Source organism: Zeugodacus cucurbitae, chromosome 6 (assembly GCF_028554725.1).
Source record: "Zeugodacus cucurbitae isolate PBARC_wt_2022May chromosome 6, idZeuCucr1.2, whole genome shotgun sequence".
Lineage (NCBI taxonomy): Eukaryota > Metazoa > Arthropoda > Insecta > Diptera > Tephritidae > Zeugodacus > Zeugodacus cucurbitae.
This window is the reverse complement of record NC_071671.1, coordinates 34610253-34622912: the sequence shown is the minus strand read 5'-3', so window position 1 is coordinate 34622912 and position 12660 is coordinate 34610253. Positions and strand designations below refer to the sequence as shown.

The following is a 12660-nucleotide window of genomic DNA, read 5'->3' as shown; positions in this document are numbered from 1 at the left end:
TACGCTGGCAAGGTCATGCTGTTCGAATGGACGAAAACACACAAGCTTTGAATGTGTTCGATGCAGTTACCGCGGAAGAGGAAGACCTCCACTCCGTTGGATAGACCTCTGGATGGAAAGCGAACTGGTTTCACTTGGTATATACTGTTGGCGCCAAATAGCTCTGTTGGATTCGGCAGTAATCTAGTAGGCGGTGTCTACGCCAAATATATACACTTTCATATCATGAAAACACAAAAACATCTATATCCCACGAAAAAGCTGGGACACATAAATAGCACAATTAAAAAAAAATACAAAAATATGAAAAAAGTATACAAATGTTTAATAAATGACATGAAATTGTTGACTTGGGCAGTATTTTGACTATATCTACTATTCTTAATTAATTGTTCTCAACTGCGATACATACATTCGCCCAGTTTTTGACATTTTACATTTTATGTGAGCAATTTGCACAACGCCATACCAAGAAATCGCGAATTAGACCATCAAGCAGGTGGTCTATCTAGGGTTAGAAACATTTTTAGTTAAACTAGGGTTAAGGACATTAACTTGTGATCGACGTATAATTGTTTTTCCATCTCAACTCAGCCTATTTATCTTATTTTCGTCGCTCCAAAGAAATTCGTGTTCAGAGCCAGGACCATAGCCCAAGTGTGGATTAAATCAACTGAGGCTGTACCTCTTCAATAACAGAATGCCTCAACCGCTAGCCCAAGCTCAATGTTTCCAAATTGTTTGTCAAATTATCAGTAAACATGTCGCCTCTTATGACAGGCATTCCTTACCCCCGGTAAATTTTACCGCCCCTAACCCAATGGGGTGTAGATTGCACACTATAATTAATAAGAATATTTCCTATAAACAATAGAGCGCGCGCTCGCTGTCAGTGAGAGAAGGGCGGGTGTACTTGATCCTGACTGTTGATTTTGCATTCTCTATTCCCTTTTGTGATATGTTTGCTTCAGCCTTTCAGGACGTAAGCAAGACTTACTGATATGATGTTGTGTATGAATAATACTATTTAGTACCATAATTTTTAATAGTGTTATAATAATTTATTACTAATTAAGAGTAATTTAAGTAATTTGTATGATTTCTTGACACGAATTTTTTCATTAATTATTTGTTCATAAATCATTATCTATTTTTAATAGTCAGTACTTTATATGTGTATATTTATTTATTGGGTATGTAAATATCTGTGTTTATTTCTACAGTTTGAAAAAGCTGGCTGGAGTTCTGCTCCTGGGCACTGCGGGACATATTCCCCCAAATTCACTTGAACACATGGAGACAGCTTGTGAAATAAATGAAAATAAAACATTACACCCGATTGCTTATCGGACTCACACACATAGCCTTGGAAAAGTTGTATCCGGGTATAGAGTCCGCACTGACGAACACGGTAGCCATCAATGGACACTCTTAGGGAAGAGAGATCCCTTAACTCCACAAATGTTTTACCCAGTTGAAAACAGCGACCCTATTGTAATCGGGGATTATCTTGCAGCAAGATGTACAATGATTAGCCATCGGAACAGAATTACTGAAATTGGGTAAAAAGACAAAAATTTTTGAATAAATATTCATACATATTTGTATAAAAATTCCCATTTACAGAGCTACTAATGAGGATGAAATGTGCAATTTTTATTTGATGTATTATGTTGAGAATGATGAACCTCTTAATATGAAATATTGTTTTAGTCAAGGACCACCTAACTACTATTGGAGCAATCCAGACGTTGGGCTTAATAACATTCCAAATATAGAAGCCAGTACATTGTGAATCTATCGGAAAAAATAGTAATAATTTTATTTTCTGAATTGTAAATATTTAATAATTGTTGAACGTCATTGTATATAAATAAAGTGTATGTATATATGTATTTCTGGAATAAAAATAATACATATTGGCTTGCTCATACTTCGAAGTCCTTTATTTTTAATAAATCCACAAGAAGGTTAGGCATAAGTTGTTGCTGTTATAACGACTATCCCGACCCGAATTCGAGGAGAAGTATAGGGAGTGGAGGCCTTCCCCTTCCTCGGCTTCCTCCGGCGGGTACTGCATCAAACACTTTCAAAGCTGGACTGTCTTCCTCCATTCGGACAACATGACCTAGCCAGCGTAGCCACTGTCTTTTTATTCGCTGAACTATGTCAATGTCGTCGTATAACTCGTACAGCTCATCGTTCCATCGTCTGCGGAATTAGCCGTTGCCAATATTCATAAAGTAGGACGGGAATAATAAGCGCCTTGTAGAGTTTGATTTTGGTTCGTCGACAGAAGACTTTATTTTTCAATTGCCCGCTCAGTCCAAAGCAGCAAGAGTGATTATGTGCTGGATTTCGATGCTGACATTGTTCGTGTGGTTGATGCTGGTTCCCAGGTATACGAAATTGTCTACGGAGATATTTCGTATTGTTCTCATTCACCTTAAGACCCACTCGCTTCGATTCCTTATCCAGGCGGGAAAAAGCAGAACAAACGTCGCGGTTGTTGCTTCTGATGGTATCAATATCATCGGCGTACGCCCAAGCTGTACACTCTTATAGAAGATTGTGGCTGACTTCATAAACGCAATGCAACACTGGAATGCATAGAGTTCACAAATGCCTTTGCCTTATTATTGTCATTGCCTTGAGTTGGCAACTCTTTTCAATGCGCAACAGATGTCGAATTTGTGCATTGTTTTTGTTTGTGATTTTTTTGGCGGTTGAAATGACGGACATATTATGGTAAGTTAAATTTTTATACAAGAAATTTTTATTTTAGTCTTAATTCACATAATATTATAATGATTGTAGTTATATGAATTATCATACATGCCATTGTTATTAATTTTGGCATATATGGACGTTGAACTACAATATATTTTAGTATTCTAGATTTCTTTTTTAAAACGCCAAATGCCTGTTCCACAACAACACGAGTTGAGCTTAGAAATTAATTATACTTCATTTGCATTGGTGTTAAGAATCCGTTATCACGATAAGGTGCCATAATAAACTTTTCCAACGGATAACCTCCATCGCCCAAAAAAAGGTAATTGGTAAATATTAATTTCTTTATTAATTATGGCCTTCCTGATAGAACTCATTTGCCATACCGATGCGTCATGGCATGCACCAGGGCAACCAATAAATACATCTATGAATTTCATGCGACTGCCTTGCAAAAAAGTATTCAACTTAAAAAATTATAAGTTAGGGTAAAAAACTTTAAACATTTACTTGAGCAAGGATTGAGTATGTTCCCTTTCGGTTGTGATAACTGATTTTATCTTTGATTGGTTGTGAAGAACAAAGGGGAATGGATTGAAGCGCAGAATTGAAAATTCTTCACTGATTTTCTTTTGTTCAGCTGCAGTCTTTGAAAATTTTATAACATCTCCCTTTAAGCGTCAGATCATCTTTATTATTTAAAAAAAAAATCGCTGACGTCTCTAAAAGAGCAATTGTTGCCAAAATCGTTATTTGTAATGATTTTTCCAATGAAATTCCAATTCGTCCTGTTGTGTGCGGAGGCCACCAATGATTTATCATGCTCTGTTATATCTTTAATCAAAAATATGAATTATTTTTTATAAATAATAACATTTAGTAGCAAATACTTTAAATGTGATCTTCGTCATACGAAAGTGCGAGTAAAACACGTCATCTTGCATAATATCAATGGTTTTGCAAAAATTTGAGGTTTCAGGAATCCTTCTTTTTGAATCGCGATTCATTAGTAATGTAATAGCTCGGCGCTTTCTTTTATTTAATATATATTTAATTAATGTGGTGTTGCTTGTATTTTTTGTTTCAGCCCTAAAGCCCTTTGCAAAACAAAAGCGCAGGATTGGTGTAGATTCATTTCACAATAATTTAATTAAACACAACAAACGATGTTCGGCGAACCAATTTTGCGTTCATAAACGTTTAAAATGTCATTGTTATTTTACAAAACAGTGTTGCAGTGAAGTATTACTTTGCCACGTAAACGCATCTGTTTGCAGTGTTGCATTGCAAACTGCGTTTATGAAGTCAGCCTGTACGTTCTCTATTTAGCTCTGCAGCTCGTATTATTTTTTCCAGCTTCAAGTTAAGAAGTCACACCTTGTCACCTTGTCTTGAACCTCGTTTGGTATCGAACGCCCTGGAGATGTCCTTCCCAATCATAACGGAGCTGTTGGTGTTGCTCAACGTCAACTTACACAGCTGTATTAGTTTTGCGGGGATACCAAATTCAGACATCGCGGAAAGGAGCTTTAAAATCGACAAAAAAGTGGAGTGTGCCGATCCTCTTTTCACGGGTCTTCTCCAAGATTTGGCATGCTTTCTTCTCGCTTCCCTCTTCAGCTCTCGATATCTATCCCATACCGCATGTGTCGTAGCTCGTTTTTGCCGTTGTCGATATCCAATTGTTTCGACAGGAGCAGTACGCAGTGAGTTGATGCGATTGCAGCATTTCGGCGTCGAACCTTCCTTGTTTTTGTTGAAGGCGTTCTTTCCTGCACAGAGGCGGGAGCGTATCATCGCTACTACCAGATAATTGTCCAAGTCTATATTTGGTCCTCGGAGCATACGCACGTCTAAAACACTGGAGACAGGACTTTGGTCTATCACAACATCACCGTTTGGCGATGTTTCATCATGGAGGCTGAATTTTCCGACTGTTGTGCCAAAGACACCTTCTTTACCCACCCACTAGCGTTAAAATCGCCAAGCGCTCAAGGTACGTTCTAGGCGCTCATAGAAGATATCTTTGATCACATCATCCTTCTCTTCCGTCGAGACGTGGGCTCAAATAAGAGATATATTGAAGATTCTCGCTTTTATGCGGATTGTGGCTAGACGTTCATCCACCGGGTTGAATGCCAGGACTCGGCGATGGAGTCTCTCTCCCACCACAAATCCTTTGCGCTCCTTTATATGGCCGCTGTAGTAGATGTCACAAGGACCCAAATTCTTCCGCCCTTGTCTCGTCCATCGCACTTCTTGGATGGTGGTGATGTCAGCCTTTAGTCGTATGAGGACATCAACCAGCTGGGCAGAGGTACTTTCCCAACTAAGGGTCCGGACATTCCAGGTGCATGTCCTAAAATCATAATCCTTAAAACGTTTGCAGGGGTCCATTTTTCATTGGTACTTCGTTTTTCGGTGAGTTCTATCAACTGCCATTGTCACATCCGGAATTTTTGATTTGTCAGTTAAGTAATTAGAAATCCACCTTGAACATAGCCTGTATTCAATAATACGTGATCCACTTTGAATTATGACGTTATTTGTGAAAAATATAAATCAATTTCGCTGCCATAAGTTAAATGTGTCGTTATTGCTGAAAAAAGCAACATGAAAAAATTGAATTATCTCTTGGCCCTTGGTTTAATATAGGTAAAGGTTATTAAATTAAACAAAACTGTAAACTTTTCTGGATATAATATGGGCAAATTTAGAGATAACTAATTTGTAATACGTTTTTACGTTGAAACAAAAAACAATCGAAATAGAATATAGGTTCTCAAGTAAAGGTTATTAAATTAAACAAAACTGTAAACTTTTCTGGATATAATATGGGCAAATTTAGAGATAACTAATTTTGAATACGTTTTAACGTTGAAACAAAAAACATTCGAAAGAGACAAGTAAGTGGGCAAGGAAATTTCTACGTTTGGGAAATACGACTCTAAGGAATTATGTAATAAAAGTTTATAATATTGCAGTTCCAGAGGCTCTTGTTTCTTTCTATCAATAACAATATTTGTATTCTGCTTACTTGACCTTGAATCACTAGTCACTTGCAAGCATTCCAGAATTCTGTTCCACGTAATTATTTCCTTTTGTAACTTATAAAAAAAAAATGTGTAGAGGTTTTCAACGAAATCGAAGAAAAGTTGTACATTTGTAATGCAGTCTGCAGCGTACTTACCAACTAAATTTAGTGAATGTGTAAGACAGGGAATAAATTCTGCAGACTTATTTATTGGCTTGATTCGTGCGCGCATGTATTTCCAATCCAATGTTTGATATTAATGTCCACGCTCTCTTAAGTCAGCTTTGTGCGAATTACTCAGATTGTAGAACATAGCGCATTACTACAGTAAGTTGTTCTACATGCGATATATATATGTGTCTGTAGTAGAATCCAATGAAACTGAGTAGTATTTGTATCTCTTAATTTCGCAGATAATTTCATCCAGTATGCTTCATGTAATCAGATGAATAAATTTCTCACACGTTGGTTTTGATGAAAATTACTTTATATACGCTCGATAGCACATTCATATGATGCACCCATCGCCACTCTACAATGGAACGCGACAATCACTATTTTTTGGTAAATTCCTCAATTATATATTATGAGCGCTATATTCACTCACTGCCTTTATGCCGCGATGTCTGAATTTGGTATCCCTGCAAAACTAATACGGCTATGTAAGCTGACGTTGAGCAACACCAAAAGCTCCGTCAGGATCGGGAAGGACCTCACCGAGCCGTTCGATACCAAACGAGGCTTCAGACAGGGTGACTCACTATCGTGCGACTTCTTCAATCTATTGCTGGAAAAAATAATACGAGCTGCAGAACTAAATAGAGAGGGTACAATCTTCTACAAGAGTGTACAGCTCCTGGCGTATGCCGATGATATTGATATCATCGGAAGCAACAACCGCGCCGTTTGTTCTGCGTTTTCCAGACTAGATAAAGAAGCTAAGCGTATGGGTCTGGTGGTGAATGAGGACAAGACGAAATATCTCCTGTCATCAAACAAACAGTCGGCGCACTCGCGTCTTGGCTCCCACGTCACTGTTGACAGTCATAACTTTGAAGTTGTAGATAATTTCGTTTATCTGGGAACCAGCATTAACAACACCAACAATGTCAGCCTTGAAATCCAACGCAGAATCACTCTTGCCAACAGGTGCTACTTTGGACTGAGTAGGCAATTGAAAAGTAAAGTCCTCTCTCGACGAACCAAAATCAAACTCTATACGTCGCTCATTATTCCCGTCCTGATGTATGGCGCTGAAGCGTGGACGATGACAACATCCGATGAGACGACTCTTGGGGTTTTCGAGAGAAAGGTTTTGCGCAAGATTTATGGTCCTCTAAACATTGGCAACGGCGAATACCGCAGACGATGGAACGATAAGCTGTACGATTTATACGACGACATTGACATAGTTTAGCGAATAAAAAGACAGCGGCTACGCTGGCTAGGTCATGTTGTACGGATGGAAGAAAACACTCCAGCTCTGAAAGTATTCGAAGCAGTACCCGCTGGAGGACGACCTCCACTCCGGTGGAAAGACCAAGTGCAAAGTGACCTGGCTTCACTTGGTGTTTCCAGTTGGCGCCAAAAAGCAAAAAGGAGGAATGAGTGGCGCGCTCTGGTGGATTCGGCTATAATCGCTTAAAGCGGTTCCTACGCCAAATATATATATATATATATATATTCACTCATAAAATTAATATATTGTTTATTACAATTCAAGCAACCACAGATCGCGACTTAATTCAAAAATAAACAGTCGATTACCACTCCCTTGTGCTTGCTTATACATACATAGTAATCGATTATAATTATAAATTTCCAAAGGGCTCTGCTAAAGAGTATTATGAGTAATTATACAAAAAAATTATCGGAGGTTGTAGTACTTTCAACATCATGAACATTAACAAGTAAGAAAAGTTTTTTATTGCTATATTTTTATTAAGATAATACACAATTTGACCCACATATTCGGTTTACCGATATTATCGGTGAAAAATTACACTAAGGAATTAAGTTCTTCATATTCGATATCCGAGGCATTGAAAAGTTATAGTGCGATTTCGACAATTTTTTCACAAGTAATGCCATCATTCATATACAGTATTTGTGTAAAGTTTTATTTCGTTCCTTATGTATATATTATAAAGTCCCAAGTCCCAAGGAACATATGTGCCAAGTTTCGTCAAGATATCTAAATTTTTACTCAAGTTATCCGTTACACGGACGGACGGACAGACAGACATTCGGATTTTGACTCGTCTCGTCACCCTGATCTTTTATATATATGTATATAACCCTATATCTAACTCGTTTAATTTTATGACTTACAAACAACCGTTATTTGAAAAAAAACTACACCACTCTCTTACCAATTTGTTTTGCGAGAGTATAAAAAAATATTAATTTTTACATGACCGTGTTAATGATAGACTTAGAAATGTGTCAAATATGTTAGATAATTGATTTCCTATCAAATAAATACAATTTTATATATAGAGTAGTTTTCCGAAATAACCAATATTCGTTTTAACGAAAACCGTTTATAACGAACAAGCAAATCGAACCAGAATTAAAAATAAAACTTGAATTAAAAAAAAATTTGCAAAGTGAAAAAAATTTTAAATTAATTTAATTTTTTTTTTCAATATTTCTTTATTTATTGAATCTGCTTTGTTTAAAGCCTAACAATAAGTATTAAAATCTTAAATCTATTTACAACTAAGTAAGCTCAAGAATGTGTTTGAGCTTTTTGGCAGAACGTTGCTCTTTAGTAGGCAGGTAGATCTCTTCTTTTTAAACGAGTTTGATTGGAATGTACCAAGGCGTTTGCCAATGGGTTTGGATGTTCACGAAGTTTAGAAATATATTTCTTTCTGCTGTCCTCTATTTCCTTCTTTACCATAGGAATATCAAGATCCTTATGGATATTTTCATTACGCATGTACCATGGTGAACCCGTTATTGTTCTAAGCATTTTAGATTGGAATCTCTGAATTATATCAATGTTGGTTGCACAGGTCGTACCCCACAGTTGAATACCATACATCCAAATCGGTTTTATGATTGCATTGTATAACAGGACTTTGTTGTCTAGACTAAGTTTAGAATTTTTGTTTAGAAGCCAATTTAAATTTGCTGCTCTTAACTTCATGCAAGTTACATTACTCGCTATATGTTTCCGCCACGTAAGCCTTCGATCCAGGTGAATCCCAAGATAAGTTACTTCATTCGCTTGGGGTATTAATACATTGTTTATTTTAATTGTCCGACATGTTTCTGGCCTTAGAGAAAATGTAACATGCTTGCATTTTTGCTCATTAATTTTAAGCTTAAAATTATTGGTCAGCACCAAATAGAAGTATAAATGTCAGAATTGGTTCATTTTGGAAGAATTTTTTGGATTATAATTGTTTTGTTATGGTTTTTAATTTTTAACAAATAATTAATAAAACAATTTATTAAACTGCAATTTACGTATATAGATATACATATATATATGATTTAAAAATAATTTTTATTGAAAACCATACCTCTAAGTGAGTACTCGAATTAAAGAAAAATTCGATGTAACGAACAGTGCTGACAATTAATGTGTTCGTTATTTCAGAAAACTACTGTATTTATACCCTCGCAACATGTTGCACATAGTATAATAATTTTGGTAGATATACTGTTATATATTATATAAATTACTGAAAGTTCGTTAACTCACTAACGGAAAACCCAAGAAACATTAAATTTTGCAGAAGAAGACGTCGCGCACCTATGAGTATACCAATTACGGTATATACTATTTTCTTAAAATTGGGCGAAATTGGTTCACAATCACGCCTACTTCCCATATAACCTAATTTTGAATTCCATCTGATTCCTTCACTTTGTAATATACATATACATTAGGAACCAATGAAAATATCGGAATAAACAAATATTGTATTTGAATTGTGACATCACTTGTGGAAAAATCGAGATGGGACTATAACTTTTCAATGTCCCTGATATCCACTTAGGGTAATTTTTCACCGAAAACATCGGTAAATATTTCAGATATTTCAATGTAATTCAGAGGGAATTGTTTCCTTCTAAAAGTGTGTAGTGTAAAAATCAGTGTAATTGGTTCAGGAATTAACTCAACCAGATTCTCGTACTGTGGGGCTTCAAAATGTTGGAGACGTTGCTTTGACAATGCAGGGCAAGCGCACAAGAGATGCTCCATTGTTTCTCTTATACCTTATTACTATTTTTATTACAATTGTACCTAGTATACAATGATTATATACTAACAACAGTTCAATTAATAGGTTAAAAATAATAATTAAAAGCTAAATGCTAGAGAAATTCATTTGCTGCTACAGTTGCCTTGCTAAGTCTAAAGAGCAACCCCATAGTTGAGCTCCATAGGCCCAAATTGGTATTTTTGTACTTGATTATATATAAACAGCTTGTTTTCGATTGAAAGCGTGGATCTCCTACCGACTAGATGGTAAATCAAGCTAACGCCTTTTTTTATATGCTCTTTCCAGCGAAGTTTAGCATTATTGTGATGTGGTATAGAAGTACCATTTATATAAATGGGATGGTATGATGATTTTTTGGAAGCCCATTTAGTAATTGCATTGACTGCTGTTTGCACTCGAAGGGTAGATACTGAGGTTGACTCTCCTTCTGCTAACAGGGCTGTGTCATCAGCAATGTCGCTGTCACATAACTTGAGTCAGTGGGGATATCACTTGTAAAAAGCAAGTAAAGCTTCTATCTATTTGTCGATAAACAACTTGCTTGGCCCCAGCACGCTTCCCTGGGGAACACACGCTTCTCTTGTTTTATGCGAATGTATCTATCTTTTAGGTAGGAAGCAATTATTTCGCAATATTGTTTGGGTAACATGCATTTAAATTTCAGCACTAGACCCGAATGTCAAACTCTATCAAAAGCCTGAGACACATCTAAGAAATTAGCGATTCGGTGTACCTGGTCAATTGTTGAATGATGATCACGAAAGCTGAACTGATGTACTGGTATAAGGTGTTTTCGATCTATTATTGATTTGAGCATCTTTGTGAGAACATTCTCGAAGACTTTCGATAGAGCTGGCAGCAGCGATATTGGTCTATAAGATGTGACATCATGTAATGGTTTACCCGGCTTATAATGCACTGTTTACAATGTTTAAACTTTTTTTCTTTGGTAGATTGCGTAATATTTCTCCGGATAAGACTTTTAATTTCTTTACTAGTAATTGGAGAAATGCTGTCAAGTGGATACAACCAACTATTTTCACAGTTTAGCTCTCGTCCATTGTTAGGTGTAAATGTGTTTCTCAAATTATTTGCAAATTACATACTGCAGCTTTTTGTGCATTCGTTTTGTGTCATTGGTGCGACATGTTTTATTTGTTTATTAATATTCCTTGCAGCTTTCCAGAGCGAATAATCGGTTGTTTTATCAACAGTGAGTTTGGACAAATACGTTTTGAAGGAATAGTTTTTAAACTGTTTGATTTTTGTTCTTAGTTCCGCTGGACATCTATTAAACTCTGTTTTGAGAGCAGCCGACCTAGTTTGCTGCCATCTTCGTCGAAGTTTGCGTTTTTTATGGATACCATCTAAGATGTTATTTGGGAATATTTCTCCGCTTAGATTCACTCGAATATTCGGTGTACTGTCCACGCAGCATTTTGAATTACTTTTGTGAAAGGTTAACTTCACAATCTAAGTCAGCATCTGTCGATATGCGCTTTAGCTTAAAATCGACTTTATTCATAGTCTTAAATTTATACCAATTAGTATGTTTATTAGATAAAGAACACGGGCCGGACGAACTTACTGATTTTTACATAAAGTTAGTAACACAGGTGAATGATTAGACCTTAAATCTGAGCTATATTCAATACGTAAATTGATCTGGTAATTTCCTAGTATCTGCAGGCCAATTAGTGGATCTCACTGTCGAAATAACATTGCATCCAATTACTTCTATAGCTTTCAGAAGTGCTTGACCTTTGGTTGCAGTTAAACGTTATCCCCAATGAGTGTGTTTTGCATTAAAGTTACCACCTATGATGTATTTTTCCGTCATATTTTTTGAATAAACTCGTATAAATATCATGCCTGGGTGGGCTATATAGAGCAATTAAGTATAATGACTGACTGTGCATTTTTACTGAAATTGCAGTAGCTAATAATATATATATATTTGGCGTAGGAACCGCTTTAAGCGATTATAGCCGAATCCACCAGAGCGCGCCACTCATTCCTCCTTTTTGCTTTTTGGCGCCAATTGGAAACACCAAGTGAAGCCAGGTCACTTTGCACTTGGTCTTTCCACCGGAGTGGAGGTCGTCCTCTTCCGCGGCTTCCTCCAGCGGGTACTGCATCGAATACTTTCAGAGCTGGAGTGTTTTCTTCCATCCGTACAACATGACCTAGCCAGCGTAGCCGCTGTCTTTTTATTCGCTGAACTATGTCAATGTCGTCGTATAAATCGTACAGCTCATCGTTCCATCGCCTGCGGTATTCGCCGTTGCCAATGTTTAGAGGACCAAAAATCTTGCGCAAAACCTTTCTCTCGAAAACCCCAAGAGTCGTCTCATCGGATGTTGTCATCGTCCACGCTTCAGCGCCATACATCAGGACGGGAATAATGAGCGACTTATAGAGTTTGATTTTGGTTCGTCGAGAGAGGACTTTACTTTTCAATTGCCTACTCAGTCCAAAGTAGCACCTGTTGGCAAGAGTGATTCTGCGTTGGATTTCAAGGCTGACATTGTTGGTGTTGTTAATGCTGGTTCCCAGATAAACGAAATTATCTACAACTTCAAAGTTATGACTGTCAACAGTGACGTGGGAGCCAAGACGCGAGTGCGCCGACTGTTTGTTTGATGACAGGAG

General features: G+C 36.9%; 1 protein-coding gene across 4 annotated transcripts in view; it reads left to right on the top strand.

The window, feature by feature from the left end:
* Phm_1 (peptidylglycine alpha-hydroxylating monooxygenase) overlaps nucleotides 1–1933 on the top strand; it is a 114287-nt gene extending 112354 nt beyond the window's left edge. For all 4 annotated transcript variants that reach the window (XM_054234298.1, XM_054234299.1, XM_054234300.1 and 1 more), the window contains 2 exons: nucleotides 1224–1562; nucleotides 1627–1933. In XM_054234298.1, coding sequence (XP_054090273.1) covers nucleotides 1224–1562; nucleotides 1627–1795 — 508 coding nt within the window. In that variant the 3' untranslated portion in view covers nucleotides 1796–1933. The remainder of the gene's footprint in view (nucleotides 1–1223; nucleotides 1563–1626) is intronic.
* Nucleotides 1934–12660: the final 10727 nt, after the last annotated feature.